Consider the following 19,433-nt stretch of genomic DNA (forward strand, 5'->3'; position numbering starts at 1 on the left):
TATATATATATATATATATATATATATATATATATATATATATATATATATATATATATATATATATATATATATGACCCACGCCAAACCACTTACACACAACAAGCTTTAACATCTAACCCAAGGCCGGCCCAACCAATTCGGAGGCCCGGTTCTAATTTTATAAATGGGCATAAATTTAAAAAATATATATTATTTTAATAATTAAAAATAATGCACAGAAAATATAATTATATATTAACTAAATCACTAAAAAGTTTAAAATATTATTTAAATTATAAATATCATTTTATACAACTTATCATTTTCACATTTATACTTTCTATTCTTAGAAGCATACGATAAAAATCTGAAATATCTCACTATGTTTATTGGGTTAGCTGATGATTAATTTCATAGTATTTATCACCAAACAATCTATTAATAATAGTCCTGGGGTGAAATTGTGTTCCTACATATTAGCAAGAAAAATAAATTACATTAAATAAAGAAAATTAAGAATTAATAATCAAAATAACATCGAGAATCTATAATATAAGAAAGAAAACTGTGCTGGATTATACAATTTAACCCTTGCTTTATTTGGTGACAAATCTCACTTATGGGGGCAAATTAGGTCCAAAGTAACCATTTGTCAGACAATTAGATGGTATTAGTTACATAATTGGTACCTTTTGTGCCATTCATTGGCTGTCTCCATTATTTTATATTATTCAACCCATAAACCGGTTGCATATGGACGAGAAAAAGTAGAAAAGTTTCCTCTGCAAAACAGCAATAGCAGTCATGGTCTTCCCAATGAATACACTGTTTGCAGGTATCATTCTTTCTTTCCTTCTCTTTCTTTCTCGTCCTTTCCTTCACTTTCTCTCTTCTTCCTCCTTCTCCCTCTTCTTCTTCCTTCTTCCTTCTTCCTACAGATGCAATTTGTATTCTTTCCTGACACGGTTTGTTCTGTTGAGTGCTGAGGACGATGATGAACACGATGATGGTGATGTTGATGTTGTTGGGTTCGTGATGAACGATGTTGAACGATTTTAGATGAATGAGTTGAGTTGGTTGAAGATCTATGAAGATGATGACGAAAGCTACGAATCTGAATCTCGGGTGAGGTATTTCTGGTTTTTCTTCTTGATCTCTCTTCCTCTCTCACGATTCTGAAGGGTTTTGATTTTAAGGGAAATGATTAACAAATTGTTTAGGTTTTTTTATGAATATTGGGATTTATCTGTGTTTGAGGTTTTGATGTTTGATGAACAATGTTCTTCTGATAATTTCTGAAGGGTTTGTAAAATTGGGAAAATGATGAACTAGGGTTTTGGTTATTTTTGCCCTGCAGCTGTTTTCTTGATGATTTTTGACCTTATCCATTGTCAATTCTCATTAACATGACTTTTTTTCCAGATCCGACCCTTCCACGGGATTAGGGTTTCAGGAGATCTTGGTCGCAAGTTCTTTTCCAATATGGTATGTTTCAAGTTCCAACCAATGTTTTGTTGTTCTATAATCTTCATTGTTAGATTGTTGTGTCATGAATCTTGGTACAAAGACTATTTACTTTGGCTGAACCGACTTTTGGTTTTTGTTTAGTTTTGTTTTCTGCAAGAACTTTTTGTGGTGGTTATGCAGATTGGTTAGCAGAATTTTGTGGGAAGTGGCGGTTTGAGTCGGTGATGCAGCCTGTTTCTTCGGGAACCAGTTTGTTATTCGTTTCGGTTGAGCTTTATGCAGGCTGCAGTTCTCATAAGACCATTACTTGAACATTATAGTAAAATAAATTCTTACTTCTTGCAGAGATTTAAGCTTCAATATGTTTTCTGGTTCAATCCCAAATTCAATCCAGGGATTGAAAAGGCTAAATTACATGTAAGTGAACATTCATTTACCGGCCGACCATAAGATTAACCAAAATAATACATCTATATGTTGATATCTAAAGAATTAGCTGTTTTTCCTTTGTTGATTTAACTTTGCTGTTTGGATGTAGGTTTATGACAAATAATTCTTTGAGTGGACCGATTCAAGACTGGATACTTAACTTCAAATTCAATAATTTTTCAATCTGTGAAATAACTTCACTCATTTTTCTTTTTTGAATACCTTTCTTTATATTCATTTGAAGCATCAAACATGTCTCTTTGATTATAGCGGAAAAGTGGATGATTCCATAGGCAATTTCTATTCTCTTAGTGTAGTCATTTCTTTTCATCTTCCCATCACCTCCCTGTTTGATTAATTCACTACTATATTGCAGAAGAAGAATAAGATGAAAGTGGATTGTAAGGTGAAGTGGATAGCTGTAGCAGTGAAAATCCGTTTTGACTGTAGCGACCTCAACGAAACAGAAGGCTGCAGTTCCGGAACAGTTTCAACTGAACGATGCACTTGATCTACACACTTTGCTGATTTTGATGGTGAGTTTTTGTAATTTCTGGATTTGAGATCCATTTCGTGAAGTTCACTCCTTTTAAATTGTTTAATACTTCGTCTTAGCATGCTGATAACACTGTTTTATATTCTTCTTGAAAGTTATTTGATCTCTCTGAAAGTCCTTGAACCTTCTTACTGAACCTATATTATTAGATCTTGTGAGATTAATAAACATTGAATTCATGCAGAAAGAGATAGAGAATAAGATAGATGATCACCATCTAGAACAATAACTGAAGCATCTTGGGTTTGTGAGAATTGCTGCTATTCATGCTTTTGTTTGCATGTCCAGTCTTTATGATTATGCAAAACAGAATTCGGGATCTTTGAGATCTGCTGTTGGAACCGTCGAAGGTACTGTTACTATGTTTTGCCATCTTTTTTTATTTTGTTTAAATTGTATTGTTTGGATCTAGATTTTTTTCGTGTTTGTTTAAGGAGAAGGAAGCACATGCATTGTTAAATGCTAAGGCCAAAATCTGCTCATTAATGATGTATGTGATGTAGTTTTGGAACAGAGTCTCAATGGTACCCTATTTAAACAATGACAAATTGACAATGCTGTTGTACAAGTGCATTCACATGACCTCAACATATCAAACAGTGTTCCTCTTAGTTTTCTCCTCAATCTTTATCTTTTCATTAATTTACTCTCCCATTCCCTTCCTTTAGGTTGTCCAACTGCATCTGCCGCTGCTCCATCAAAGCGGTAATACTAACTGGCTCTGGAAATCGGCGGAGGAAAAAAGACAGAAGCTTGCCGGTATCGCTAACAAGAAGCGATTGATATGCATGTTCTATTCATTTTAAAAATTATACTAAGCTTGACATTGTTGCTTCTGAATATTATTATTGTAGATTTGGGAGTGCCATGAGTTTTTCTCTATTGGTTGATAACTATTTACTTTTCATGCAGAAACAATATGACAACAAGATTGTTGATGAATTTTTAGAGTGACAACAAGATTTTTACTTTCCAGCAAGAGTTGCTTTATTCTTTTATCACTACTACTCAATTGTGGCTTACGGTTGCTGTTGGAGTGTTTGAAGCACGTCGCATATCAGAGGCAATTTGAACTCGGGTATTGTTATTTAAACGCAGTTCTTTACAAATGCAATTTGTTTGTATTTGGTGTAGAGCAGTATGAGCAGGCTATCAAGTATGAGAAAGGTTCATTTGTTACTTCTGATGGAGCGTTGGCAACACTTTCTGGTGTTAACAGGTCTTTCTCCTAGCGACAAAGGCGTCTTTATGGATGACGTTACTAAAAGTGAACTTTGGTGGGGGAAATTACGTACTATATATCCCAGGTTGGGTTTGAAACTATGACCTATGATTAACTGAAAGAGATCTCTTGTCATCTCATTCAATTGTTATTGTGTAGTAATCATATGATTTTTGTGGTTTTGATTTTAATTCAAGTGCAGGTTCCAGTTGCACAAACTCACGATCCCAAGGGTAAGCCTGATTGCTATGGTGTCTTCTGCCTTACCTATGATTTCAAGGCTATGAGTATTCTTCTTCACTACCTTTATCTATTTATTACATGTATATATGGTGTTTGTCAATAAGTGCATGCTGATGCATAATTTCCTTTATGTAATGTGTATAGGCAAAGTTTATCCACAGTTTAATTGTAAAAATCTTTTGGATCCTGTGTGGTAGCCCATATTTGGTGAAGCACACACGATCTATTGTCTTTAATGGCCATGCAATTTATCTCCACAGAGTTGATTTCTTATCTCAGCTTGCATTCGGTAATGGCAAATTTTTGAAGAACTACAAGTAAGCGTTCAATCTTAATTTTCGTTTCTATCGTTGTGGGGGTATGCCATGACAGATCCTTGCCATCAATCTTCTATTCTGATACTGTCAGGATTACAAACCTATCCTATAATAAATGTATTTAAGTCGTCATGATTTCCTCATCACAAAACTCACATTGTAGAATCTATTTGGATCAACATCTGTGTATGCCTACATTGAAGGCATTTTCAGTTCTGTTGTTGGAACTACAACATCTGTGTATGCTTACATTTTAGGTACAATATTCGACTTTATTTCTTGCATGGAGAAATACCTTGAACTTTTATGCTTCTTATCTAATAAATTTTTTTTGGCATCTCACTTTCACGCAAATTCGGTGCCTTTTTTGCATCGATCCCCTACCGATAATTGGTGCTATATACTGTGTTTTATTTGGCATTGTTGGTAAGTGTAGGCCAAACACATATAATTTTTAGTTTTAATATTTATGTCGAGAGAGAGTACTTGCATATATGAAAATATAATCCAATGATTTTATCTTTATAGGTTACTAACAGGATCAATCATGGCTCATGAAATGATGCATAACCTGGTTTTATGTTTGGTCTGTAGGTATCCTATATGCAGAATCCCAATGGTCAAACATTAAGATAGTAGGATTGGTTATGTAACTTTGATGGGGTGACTGATAATTGTAACTTGCTGGGCTGGTCTTGATTTTATTGTATTGAGTTGGTTCTGCATTAGTTTGGGTACAGATTTATATATATATATATATATATATATATATATATATATATATATATATATATATATATATATATATATATATATATATATATATATATATATATATATATATATATACAAGCTCCATTGTTTAGCAAAAAAAACAAAACTTCAATTTCAATCTTATTTGCTCACTCTTTTACTACTCTTTATCACAAACAATGCAGACACATGTGCACACTATTGTATCTAATGTTGGAGTTGAAGGTGTTGTTGTTGCTGGAAAACTTTAGGAACAGAATAATTCTAATCTTGGTTATGATGCCAACAAAGGTCAGTGTTCCCCATTTTCTTTTTCGTTGTTGTCGTGTTTAAATAGTTTCTTTTGTTTGTGTTATTATTATTGATTATGTTGTCAACTATTTTTCTTGCAGCTTTGTAATTAGGTGAATATGTAGATATGGTTAAGTCTAAAATTATTGATCCATTGAAGGTGGTTAGGACCTTCTTGGTTGACATAACCAGGTAGGATATTTACAAATTAGCAGTGGATACTAAAGTATTTGGTATGTTATATAACCACTTTGCTTACCATCATTTTTCTGCAGTGTATCGTCTTTGATGATAACAACCGAAGTTATTGTTTCTGAACTCCCAAAAGAAGATAAAGACAGTCCTACAATGCCTGACAACATGGGTGGTATGGATTATTAGCTGCTATGAAGACTTGAATTAAAGTGGTGTTTCGCCACTATTATAGCCTCTCTTTTTATATTTGACATAAGGCATTCATGTAATCATAATGAGAGATGAAAGTTGTAGGTGGGAAGATTTGTGATTGTTATTGTATATGATATGATTGAGATATTCAGAATAATTTGCATTCCAAAATAGTTAGGAATTATTCCCTTCATAAGTTGTCAAATGAAACCAAGGTCTCAATTAAATTCTTTCCCAAAAAGGTTGTTTTATTAATACTTTTAAATTGTTGATTTTTTCCGACTAAGTATTAAAGTTGTTGATTTTTAGTTTATATCTTTTAATATTTATTTATTTAATATTTTTTAAATATTTATTTTTATTTATGTTCTATTAAGAGTCATAAATATTCTTTAATATTTTTATGTTATATTAAGAGTCATAAATATTAATTTTTTTAAATCTCCTCCACATTTTTTAGACGTAACACCAACTTTCCACAGCCACATAATTTCTTTGCAACGAAAATCAAAATTTAAAATAGTCTCTAAAAATAGTCTCTAATATTAATAATAATTAATACAAATATTTCTAACCAAAAGAAAAGATTTTTATTGAGTTTTCTTGATAACTGCATTTTTATAATACGTTTTAATATTCTCTATTACAAATTATAATTAATACCAATAATATTCTCTATTGAAAAAATAATATTTGTGTACGGGGTAAAATATATTTAATCCATGTATTTTTATAAATGGTGTTATTTTTATAAATAGAAAAAAAAATCTATTATTTATCTAAATATTTTTATATTCAAAAATTTAGTATTGATCCAGATATTTTTGTAAATGATACCTAAGCATAAATAATATTTGTATACGGGAAAAAATCTATTATTGATCTAAATATTTTTATATACGAAAGATGGTATTTATGATCCAAATATTTACGATCCAAAAATGGTATACAAGAAATAGTCTATTATTGAAAAATTTATTTCAATTAAAATAAATTTAAAAATATACTTGAAAATGTGTGTTATTGAATAAAATAAAATACAAAAATGTGTGTCACTTATCATTAACTTTAATTTAATGATTTAAAATATAATTATATTATATTAATATATGTCATTAATAAAGTTTATACAATTAAAATAATATTTGCACAATTAAATATTAGAAAAATTATTTGTTATTGATGTCATTTCACAATTAAATATTTTATATACAAAAAATGGTAGTTACGATCCAAAAAATTTGATTCAAAATTTGATTTTGATTTAAAATAAATATATTATGTAAACAAATTCACGTACCAAACCAGTACCCGTGCGTACGCACGGGTATCCCGCTAGTTAGTAATTAAAAATAAAAATTAAGAATAAGCTAAAAAACATAACTAATATGATAATATATTATATAATATCCACGTATTCAATCACTTTCTTTTTTCTTTTAGTAAAAAATAACTTATCCATCTAAATTTTTATATAGATTCATGATGTTTCTTATCCATAAAATATATTATTGAACTTTTCCAACTAAAACAATTAAATAATCACAAAAATATTAATCATGATGCTTGCTTATCCTTATCCATGAAACAGTATGAACTACAGACCTTTTTCCTACCTTTAAAATTATATACTAAACTACAGACAACTTTATCTAACTATTCAACGTTTTCCAACTATTACTACTCTCTTTTTTTACCTTCAAATGAATCACAGCAAAAAGTAAGGATACAACTTTTCATATGGGAAGACCGAAGAGTTCAATGTCGATCGCAAGCCCGCAAGCGGCAGCAAGCCCTCTAATACTTATGAAAACAGTGATTGGAGAAATAAAGAAAAGAGCAAACAGTGATTGAAAGAACCAAAGAAAAGAAAAACAACACACTTACGCTATTTTTGTTTTGTCATATCTCCGCCGACATTGTCGTAACGTAAACTGGTGGTAGACGGTGGTGCGGTGTTTCGTTATGGCGGTGTAATGTTACTTAGTAACAAAATAGTGCTGAGAGAAATAGGAATAGGGCATGTTTTGTTTTCCGCTTTTGCTTGTTTAACGATACTGCGAAGAGAAAAGAATTAAAGAGGAAGAAGAAAAACTTTGATGTTTCATATTTTAATTTTTTTGTTCACTAATAATGATAAGTTTGGGGCCCTCAGGATTTTGAGGCCCAGTGCTAAAGCACTGGCTGCACCTGCTGTGGGCCGGGCCTGATCTAACCCCTAACAAAATTATCAAACCACTTATACACAACACCCTACCCAACAAAATTATCAACCCATAAACACCTAAATTCACAACCAATACATGCACACTCAACCATAAAACCAAGAGCGAACCACATACCATCACCAAAAACATAATTATTATTAAAACACCCAACAAACATATGTCGTCAACACATCCTCGTGCCATAGCTAAAACACCCAAGAAATATATGACACAAACACTTCCTACCATAGCCAAAACACTCTAACTTCACAACACCAAAACATCCAACAAATATATGGCTATCAAACACCACAACAACCATTTCTTCCTTTCCTGAACGATGCATTCACACCAATGTCTCCATTCAATTGACCAAGCCGCTCACCAATAACCCCATCAACCCAACAACTTAACCTAACTACAATGGCATGGGAACGAGCTCAATTATGGCAGCGCGTCAAGGTAGACACAAGACTACATAGAATTATAAGAACATCTTAGAGAATTTGGTGATGGTGATGGTGATGTTTCAAGGACATTGTGTCAAACACCTCAAGTGAATCAACAAATACATGTGCGAGAAAAGGCACCTAAGGAGTGTGGAATCGGTGGCATGTGTGATCAAGCGAGTCGTTATTGTTACTGTAAAAAAATATTATCGTATGTAATCCGATTTAAATTAAATATTCTTAGTTTTTATTCAAATTTTTTTAATTAATTAATTTTTTTAATTAAAAAACTTGAAGCACATTGAAGCCAAATGAATTGGCGCCTCCTCCTATGTGTCAATTGGATTGGCTTGGCCTACAGGAGGTGCTAATTCAATTGGCTTGGCCTCTAATTTGACCAATGCAAGCGCCAATTTAATTGGCTTGTGCACCGTGTTGCAATTTTTTTTGTTTGAAACATGTGTAGTTTGAAAATTAATGGAATAACATGGTTATTTGAAAAAAAAATTGAAAAACACGATTATTTTTTTTTTTTAAAATTGTTGATATATATTAAAATTATATAAATATAACTATTTTTTATTTAATAAATATTCAAACTACTTTATAATTAATAGAAAAATTTGCTTTGTTATTAAAAAAGAGCAATAAGTTTTTAAAAGATCAAAAGAATTGAAAAACTCTTAGTTTTAATAATAATAAAAAGAACAATTCTATTTAGACCCATAGGATTTGAACACAAAACCCTCAATTATTATTCTAAGCATTTAGTTATGTTAAAATATATATATATATATATATATATATATATATATATATATATATATATATATATATAAATATATGCATTTAGTTTGACAATTCAATACTATCAATTTCATTATGCTCAATAAATATTAAGAATTTGTTTATTTGAAGATTTAAAAATTTACTATTAAAAATATTTTATTTTAAAGTCTAAAGTAATGGCCTAACTCGTCTTATCTTTGAGCCAGTCCTGAATGGAGGTAGTAGACTAGTAGCGATTGGGACATAGTTTCCTTGTTTAGGAGGAGATGTTGATTTTACATTGTTGATCTTTGCCATTTCAACGAGTGTTAAAGGATCCTTTGAATTCCAAGAACATAGAGTGGAGTAAATCGGTACATGTCAAGGTATTATTATAAAAAATTCCTCAATATCTATTTTTTGAGTTTAATTTTTCAGTACGCATGTGATTTGAGGTTTTGGGACCTCAAATGTACCTACCATCTAATAACTCTCCATTTCATTCAATTCAATTTTGTGGTCTTCAATCTCTTAATACAAAGCTCATGTTAGACATTACTACTAAATGTAATACATAGCAGTTATTTAATGATACCACAACCAATATTATTTTTTTAATGAATATTCTCTATAACATAACAAAAATTAAACTTAAAAACTATTATTTAATTTTTTATTTTATTTTAAAGTACAGGCATCGCCATCTGTTTACTAGACAACAGTGTCTCCTGAGGTGATAACCCTGTAACCAAAATAGACACAAGCAAAAATGACAGGAACAAAGAACTGCAAAAATGTAGCAGTTTTTGAACTAGTATCATCTTTGACTACAAAAGCACTCATTTCTTCCCTCTTAAATTCCTTTTCCACAACAACAGCGTTATCATCATAAACCTTTTCAACCTTGGCACCTTCAAGGACACCGACTTGGTGTTTCAGGACTAATTTTTGAGCTGCTTTACTATGTCCAATAGCATCAAACTCCTTTGTTGCATCTTTCCCTGCAACCTCTAGAATTACCTCTTCTCCTCCCGGATGTTCCTCCAAAAACTTCGTCACGTCCAACACCTATAAAATCGAATTTCAAATATTTTTTACGACACTTTTAAAATGTTAGTATCTGATATATCTACACAACTATTAACTGAGCTGACTTAACAGAAGTATAAAGAGTTAGGATGAAATTAGTGACATGGTTAAATATGTTACTACTTACTCTGCCGTTGATGACAAGCCAACAGTTTTTGTTGGATTTGTGTTGAGAGATTTGTGAGAGGGTGAAAACTCTTTGATTCGCCATGAATATAAATGAGGAGAAATAATAATAATGTTATTGTAGTTTGAAAATTGAAAGAATGTGATTGGTAATGTATTGGACTTTATAGCATGGTGGTAGATATGATAATTGATGCATTATCACGTTGTTGTCGGTTTTTTTGTAGGTTATCAACTACCATTCTACCACGTGGGATAGGAAGATCAAACCGTCGTTTATAGGATTTTCAAAGGGGACTTTTAGTATGCACAAGTTATGTTATGTGGTACTTTTCTCTCCTCATAAAAACATTAGTCTTTTCATGCCTAAATCTATTTTAGTAAGGTTTATCCTACCTTCCAACCACTTCTTTTTTTTTTTTCATTTACTTTTTTAGCAAGTTGAATGCAATTCAATTCAACCTACTTTTTTTAATACACTTCTAGAACCATTTTTGTGTCTTTGAAAATTATTCTTTGAATTCAAAGCAATTTGAATACTCTTCTAGAATCACTTTTACATTTTCTTGTTAAAATTGAAAACAAACCTACACCAAAATAAAGGTGATTTTAACATGTGCATTAAAGACCTACACCTACTAAACACTTGTAAATATTTTAATACTCTTTAGAGTCTAAATAATAAATATTTATAAAAAATTTAAATATTTTAATCTTTAATATATTGTAAAAAAAAATTATTCATTTAAGTCTTTAAAGAATATCCATCATTATTAATCGTTACAAAAATATTCAACACTTTAATAATTTGAGATAGGGTGAGTCCATGAAAAATTAGTGTTCACCATAAAAATAGTATGGTATTTCTTCTAATGAAAAATATAATTTTAAGATGTAACGTTTCATTTTATTTTATAGATTTATATGGAATTTTTTCTAGTGATAGCCATACTAATATAATATTACTATTAATATAAAAAAATTATTTCATCAACATATATTCAAATAAACAGATAAATTAATGAAACTACTAAACTATTCGTTAATTGATCCAACCAGAGTATTAAATTTTGGTGGAAGGTTTGATCTGAAATCCTCCCTTTATTTGAGTAAAAAGGAGGAATGACATTTGAAAACACTTTGACATCCAAGTCAATGAATCAACAAAGTAAGAAAGAATGTTTTTTAGGTTTTAGAAAATGTGTATCCGAACTATTATATTATTCTCTAACTATGACATTCTTCTCTTTTATAAGTAGTATTCTAGAGTTTCTAAAATCCAGAATCTTCATTTCTATGGTATATCATTCATCACACTATTCATTATGTCATCTAACGGTGTCTATTCATTCACACTATTTTGTCGAATGTATTTTTAGGGCAGGACTTGGTATGTTTTAAGACCTTAGAGCATAAATATCGGTGGTCAAGAGCATTTGGATGTTTGACGTTTTTAAACGTTCTCTAATTTGCAACTTTCCCAAACAATCACACATTCCTACAAATTAAAGTGGTTAATATTTTATTATTAAAATCATTTTATCAATGAAAGAAAAACACAAGAGTGATAGTATTTGAAAGAAAAACTATAACGGTAATTAATGTGATTTCAAGATACTTTAATATTAATTAATGTGATTTTATTCTAGAATAAGAATTGCAACGATAATAAAATTTAATGGTAATATTTTTTATTAGTATAAAAACAGATGATTTATTTTATCACACTTTTCATTCACATCTAATTTAAATTTGATCAATTTATTTTATTCCATTTTAAATTTTTGTCTACACGTATCATTTGAAAATGAACTTCAATCAACATAACACATGGTCCAATTTTATGCAAAATGATGGAAGTCCTCCTTGTATCCCAAATTAACAAAACAACCTATATTTTGGAAAGCCACCACTTATTCCAAATCTCCACCATAATCTAAATTTTCAGAACTCTCTTTTTATCCCAAATCCACAAAATAATCCACCCTTTAAAAACATATCAATATCAATAATTTTCATCTCAATCAACTAACCCCAAAATGCTTAATGGGGTTCAAATAGGTAGTAATGGTGTGCAATCAATGATAAGAACACGAAACACCATAATTTTTTACTCAAGGTAGCTTAGAAAATGCTAACCTTGGTGAAGAAGTTGCATCTCCACCGATTGTGAATACGCCTAAACAAAGATTCTAACCTAGATGAAATTTTCATTTAATCATGACTCAATGTTTCAAAGGATTCAATTGTTAGGGTTGATAAAAATGTGATAGTTTCTAGAAGAGAATTGGTGAAACTTTTAACAAGCATCGTGACATAAATTACAAAGAGAGGAAACAAACGGCACTAAAAGGTAAATGGCACAAAATTAATCCATATGTTCACAAATTTGTTGGATGCTACAAACAAAGCATTATCTACACAAAAAAGTGAGATTTCTGAGAACTGAGAACAGTAACATACAAGCTGCATATAGAATATATGGCAACGTTTTAGGAAAATAACAAGAATTAAAAATTGTTTTAAATTTATCATTTTCTTATATTTTGTGTTAGTGATGTATTAGTGGGACCCATTTTAGATTTTGTTTATGTGTTAGTTCTTATATTTTGTTAGTGATATATTAGTGAGACCCATTTTAGATTTTTTTAGGTTAGATGGATATTTGAGAATTGTAGATGAGTTGTCTAAATAATTAAAAAATGTTAAATAATATAAAAAATTAAGCGGATCTCGCTTAAAGAACCATTTGAATCTCATTTAAAGAACCCAAATGAGTATGATAGATGTGGGTGCTCTTATGACCTTAAAACCTATGCCCATATAGAAACATTAATCAATCACAGCTCATTTTATTTATTTCATAATATAAAAAATATTACACAAATTAATGATACAAATTAAATCCAATTCTAGATATAATATGGCTAGAGCTGTCAAAATGGGCTCGGCCCATCGGGCCGGTCCATAAGCCCTACAATTTAGCACGGGCCGGACCGCAAAATACCTTAAAAAAACACAACCCTATCTTTTTGGGCCAGCCCACCGGGCCTATGTTTTTTATGGGCTGGGCCGGGTCGGGCCAAGCGGGCTTCGAGCTGGCCCATTAGAAAAAGATTTTGGTAAATTTTGGGGAAAAAAGATTGATATGAGATATGATTTCATAAATGTGTTTTCAAGTCATAAAGAAAAGTTAAAGAGGATCAAGATATATTTTCAAGATGATGTGATCAAAGAAATGATTGTGAGATGGAGAGAAAATTTGATAACTATTGGTGATAATATTAAGTTACTTTATACTTTTACATGAATAATTTTGTGGTATTCATATATATATATATTTATGGATAAATATTTTAAACATCACTTATATACGTTTATGATGACTCTCTACTTAAATTGTACTGCATTTATCCATTACATCCTTTTTATAAAATTAAAATTATAATATTGAAGTACAAACCGGGTTGGCCCATCGGGCCGCACAGGCCTTTGAAATATAGGCCGGGCTCATTTTATGTGGCCCATTAAACAATTGGGCTGGACTGGGCCGGGCCAGTCCAGTAAAACATGTTGGCCCACCGGGCCGAAGCGGGCTGGGCCGGGCCGGCCCATTTGACAGCTCTAAATATGGCCAATGGTAACATTAATTGAATGAATAATATTCTGCAAATAATAGCAATAGAAACCGTTAAGCTAATTAAGAAGTTGTTCAAGTATTAAAGCAAATCTGGATAATTTTTAGCAAGTATAGTTATTGTATTTAAGCCCACAAAATAGCAGTGACATAAACTAGATTTGACAATAACTTCCTAAGATATACGTACTTCGCATAGCACATATCATAAATTGCTACCAACTGATACAATTATCCAATAAATCATAGATAATGGAACTGCAAAGTTATGGACACAATTTGTATATCTTCACAGGCCTCATGACATGTTATTAGAAATGTTATTTGTGTCCATAGGGTTAAGCAACAACCCTGAAGCTCACATGCCTGGCCAGTAACAGGTAGCAATTTACATTTACATTGAAGGTCCAACATCAAAGATGCTATCTTGAACTTCTTATTTCTGGACTGGGTTTTGATAACTCCGTGCTACCACTTTTCTCCTTACGATCAAATTCGATTCCTTGAAATGTTACCCTTGACAACCTATACCTGCTACCATAAGCAGTACCAAAACCCCAACCAAGTCCTACTCCAACGCCACAGCCTCCACCTTCAAAATAAAATTGAATACAATAAACTTTATGGGTTAGGGTTAAATGCAAAATACTTAATTTATGTAAAAGGTTACAATAAACTTTGAACTTAACAAATTATAATCATTTTGTGATTAGGGTGGGGGAGGCTATGGAATTGGGTCAACCCTATCTCATAAATTAATTGATTCTGTCCAATGGATATATCAATATCAGAAGAAGGATAGGGGGCTATGAGACATATCCCATAAATTATTAATCATCTGTACAATGGATATATCAATATCAATTTATCTGTGAGCTCATTAATCCTAAAGTCTATAAATATGCTCTTTTGTGGTCCACCTTTGATGTGGAGGGCTACGAAGTAACCCTCATAATGATATAATGGTTTTGGAGGAAAATCGCTACTGATATCATACAGCAGTAAAAATCAAGTAAATAAAAAAAGAAGTAAGATTAATGAGTATCATACCTGCACCAAGACCCAAGAAGTTCAATGGCATACCTGTACCAGATGAAGATAAAAGATCAGACAAGTTATCTCTTAAGCTATAAGAAATTTGAAGAGAGGGGGCAGGAACAGAATAGGTCTTGAGCATTTGCAGAGATAAAATTAATAAAAATTATAAACAGAAGTACTCCTCAAGTTGGAAAAGAATACAGTAGCTAAAACTGAATCATGTCACTCAGCGTTTCATTTAGATGATTCAACTTTGTAACCTTTGTTACAGAAAATAAAGCAAAAGAATGGAGAATTTGACCATGAATTTGCTGCATTTGTAAATTCAGCAAGCCAAAGAATAATAGAGATATGGTATATTGCATTCTTTTCTTGGATTTTGATGCTCAGAAAGGAAATAACACAAGGAATTACAACAACACGTAGTAAATCTTTTCAATTTTCTCCTTCATTAAATGTGTCACTTTATTGGTTAGAACTTGACTTTGTAACTACAATGGAGTGGGCCTAAGAGGCTGAACCCAAATATGGTTTGAATCTAGCACTAAAGAAGTCATCTTTAAAAGGAGCAAATAGATACAATTGCATAGTCTAACATGGAGAAGAACCAATGTGACCATTGCATTCTTTTCTTAGATTTTGATATGCAAAAAGAAAATAACACAGGGAAGAAGAACAACATGTAGTAAATCTTCTCACAACTGCTGTAAAAAGAAAAAAGCTCTAAACATAAATCAATTCAAATGAAAGAAGTGAAAGAAGACTGCTACGCAATCACTTCACTCAAAATAAGAATTAATAGCATATATCTTTATTGATCTATCTCTTGACTCCTAAGTAATGACTTTCATACATCAGATTCAAAATTCGAAAGCCGTGAAAAAAAAAACAATTTTTTTAGTCATAATACTATTAATGATAATTTACACAAAATCAATTAGAGCATTAGATTAGATAATTTGAACCAAATAAACCAACCAAGTTTTCTGTCACCTCTATTCTATAGATTATGTAAGACAATTTTGATCGTAACTCGGTTTCTTGTGAGAAGCCAGATAAATGGAAGGCACCTAAAAAGTTGGAGTAGGGTACCTACCAAATACTATCATGCATTCCAATTCTCAGCTCTCATAAATTAACTCCAAAATAAGCTAAAATATAAAAATAAAAAAATCAATACATAAGTTCCAAATAATCTATCAATATGGCAAACATACAAACCTATATGCAAAGCTCTTTTTATTCACATGACAAATTTGTATGAGTGCAACAGTTCTAGATATGCTTTAGAGCCCACAAGCTTTTGTTTTCACTATATTATGAAGATCCACGGGAGCTATTTTCTACATTGGCTATTTGATGCAAGGGTTGGAAAGTCTACATGGCTGGAAAAAACCTCTGAATATGAGGCCTCCAAAGATGCTTGTATTGACTATAAAAAGATTTCTTCTTTTGATATTGTGAAACACACATTGATGCATCCTTGGTCGGTCATAAGGAAGCTAGTCATTATGTTGACGGATCACATACATGCAAGAGGAACGACTATGGGATTGGAAAGGAAGCCAAATGGGGATTCAACGCTGGGAATTATAGAAGATGCGGCATTAGATATAGATTGGAAGCATCAAATAGGCTTGTTATTTACTTTGATCGAGTTGTGATCAATGTAGTCAAGCACAAGATCTTAAGTAGGATCGGTCGGCTTGTGAAAGATTGCAAAACTCTGTTCATTACCATGGCACATAAGATCCTATCGAAGGGAAAAATGGTAATTTCATATATATTTATACACACACATATACAAAAACATGAAAATTATAATTCAGGCCCAAAAAAAAGGCCCAGTTTTTACGATCTTGCTTCAAAAAGCTCGATCTTGACCACACCGGCGGAAAAAAACAATCTTTCTCTCTAATCGTAACACTCTCAGGCATCCTTGGCGCGTAAGATCATCCAACACTCAATCTTGACTACACTGGTTGTGATGGATGAGGGTTTAGTTCCTCTACAGGTCGAAAAAAGTAACAGGATGCCACACAAATTTAGATAGGTTGAAATTGTGTGGAGTGGTCAATTGTTTGAAGCTAGCTTGTAAAACTAGACACGGTGGGATCCTGGAGGAAGGAACCTGGTTTTCAGTGACTATTGCAATAGGAGAGTTTTTGGAAGAAATAATACAACTCGCTAGTTTTTAGTTCAATGCAACAGAGAAGTTGTGTAAAAAGTCACATTGGAGGAAGAAGTCAATGTTAGGAGTCAAGCTCCTAAACTCAGACTTGAGCACTAGTCTCTTTTCAAGAGGGTGGCAATGTTAGGACCCATTATGAGAAGGTGGACCCAAATAGGCAATTAACTAATCAATTGCCCAGTCCCATTATGTGGGGAGTGCTCAATACGGTTATAAGGGATTGTCAGGAGAAAGAGAGGGTATGTTTGATCATTTTGATCAATGAGAACCTTAGGTTTGGTAGATGAAGAATTATATCTTCTGTGAGGAGCTTTGCTTAATGATTACAGTGGATTTCCATAATATTCCTTGTTTTTTCCATTACTACCGCAATTTCTATATTTCGTGTAATTCTGGTTCCTAACAAAATGGGCAGGTAATTATGCGATCCCTAATTTTATGAAAATCCTTCAATTTAGCCCCTTAACCATATGAAAATTATCAATTTAATCCGTAAATCATACAAAAATCCAATATGAAATTGGGGACTAAGAGCAGTTGAAAACGGTTGCAAAATGTGAAAACGAATAGATAAAAAGAATTTAGAAATGAAATTGAAGCATATAGAAGAAGAGTGGAGAAACAGACCTCCGAAACCCCATCCTACACCGAAACCGCAACCAACACCGAAACCTGCAAAGAGAAATATATGAGTGTGAGTGATTTAGGGTTTGGAGAGGGTGATGGTGATAACAAAATTGACATACCAAATCCGACGCCGGCTCCGTTGAAGTTTGTGATTACCATTTCTTTCTGTCTATGCAGAGGAAATGAACGTACAGCTATGATAGTGTCAGTGTTGATGATCTAATTTAATCTAACAGAGTAGATAGTGTTTTTCAGTGTTGTGCGCGAGTTACCAAAGTCACTGAGGTAAGTTACTGGATCATTTTTCGTGCAGAGAGAATTTTAGCTACACTGATATCTGACACACCAATATTTTTGAAATACCGAAAATATCTCTTTTATTTTTTTAATTATTTTTTTAAGATGGAAAAAATTGAGTAGGTCATTTAAAAATTCGATATATAAAATTAATGGTCGTGGAAAAGTCCAAAATACCCTTATTTGATTTTTTGTCACTAGATTAAAATTGCTGTTTTTTGGTCTTTGTATCATAAAGTTCTCAATTTTATTATAAAAATAATACAACTCTTATATTTTATCAAATCTCTTTCTATTCTCTATTTTTTTCTCTTTCATCACTTTCTCACTTCTTTCTTCTAAAAAAATCTATCAATCTATAATATAAAAAAATTAATAGTTGTGGAAAATTCTAAAATACCCTTATTTTTATAAATGATAACTAAACAAAAATGAAGTCTGTATACGGGAAAAAATCTATTATTGACCTAAATATTTTTATATACGGGAAATTATATTTATGATCAAATATTTTTGATCAAAAAATGGTATACGGGAAAAAATATATTATTGATCTAAATATTTTAATATACGAAAATTTAATATTGATCCAAATATTTTTGTAAATGATACCTAAACAAAATTAATATTTGTATACGGAAAAAAATCTATTATTTATGAAAAATGGTATTTGATCGTACCTGATCAGAAGAATCGTCGTAGGCTGCTCGGACTGGATCTTCTAGGAAGGAGGAGGGGGGGTGTACCTGCAAGGTACTCCAATGCCAAAGTAAGTTGACGAGCAAAGGAGCGCAAGTACTAGCTAAGAGTGAGTAAGAATTGAATACCTGACCCTCTAGTCAAAGAGGGTATTTATAGCCCCCAGCGCTGGGCCATGATCTCGCTATTGGGTTGGATTCCCAAGCCCAACTAGGAGACTGCCAGGTTTCCTAAGCGGAAATATCGGAGGTGCGTGCATGCCCTCTGTCCTGGTTAACCGCTCCGAAGTTCAAGGGAGACGCGGTCTTTTAGGAGCCACGTGGGATCCGTGCTGTTCGGAGGGTTGGATATGAAGGAACCCTGCGCGGAGCAGGGTCCTCGGCAGTGAGCGACGCTCGGGACTAACGCCGTATCCGAGCGTCTACTTGTACGGGGAACGTGTGATCTTGCTGGGTGCCCTGTGACCTAACCGAGGATGACATCTTGCCGAGCGTGCCTCAAACGGGCATCTCGGGCATGAGACTAGGCCATGGATGGTTATTGGACTCTTGGGGTTTCGCTGGGCCGAAACCATGTTGGGCCCAACCTTTGGGCCAGTCCAGAACAGGAGCCCCCCAAGTCGGAGCTTTCTGGTCAAGAAGCTGTGACTTTGATGGTG

General features: G+C 32.3%; 1 protein-coding gene and 1 long non-coding RNA gene across 2 annotated transcripts; one reads left to right on the forward strand and one right to left on the reverse strand.

Annotated features, from left to right (window-relative positions):
- Window positions 1-2,916: 2,916 nt before the first annotated feature.
- On the forward strand, window positions 2,917-5,844 carry LOC131655284 (uncharacterized). The gene is made up of 7 exons (XR_009299697.1): window positions 2,917-3,193; window positions 3,347-3,512; window positions 3,654-3,741; window positions 3,859-4,950; window positions 5,155-5,260; window positions 5,362-5,452; window positions 5,536-5,844. It is a non-coding gene; the product is annotated as an uncharacterized LOC131655284 (long non-coding RNA).
- A 3,808-nt stretch (window positions 5,845-9,652) lies between these two features.
- Window positions 9,653-18,099, reverse strand: LOC131660826 (cytochrome b5-like). The gene is made up of 6 exons (XM_058930170.1): window positions 17,899-18,099; window positions 17,780-17,824; window positions 14,974-15,006; window positions 14,357-14,515; window positions 10,288-10,355; window positions 9,653-10,139 (listed from the first exon to the last, which is right to left on the reverse strand). Exons 1-6 carry the CDS (start codon window positions 17,936-17,938, stop codon window positions 9,783-9,785), a joined length of 702 nt encoding a protein of 233 aa, XP_058786153.1. The 5' UTR covers window positions 17,939-18,099; the 3' UTR covers window positions 9,653-9,782.
- Window positions 18,100-19,433: the final 1,334 nt, after the last annotated feature.

The sequence above is a fragment of the Vicia villosa genome, linkage group LG3 (genome assembly GCF_029867415.1).
Source record: "Vicia villosa cultivar HV-30 ecotype Madison, WI linkage group LG3, Vvil1.0, whole genome shotgun sequence".
Taxonomy (NCBI): Eukaryota; Viridiplantae; Streptophyta; class Magnoliopsida; order Fabales; family Fabaceae; genus Vicia; species Vicia villosa.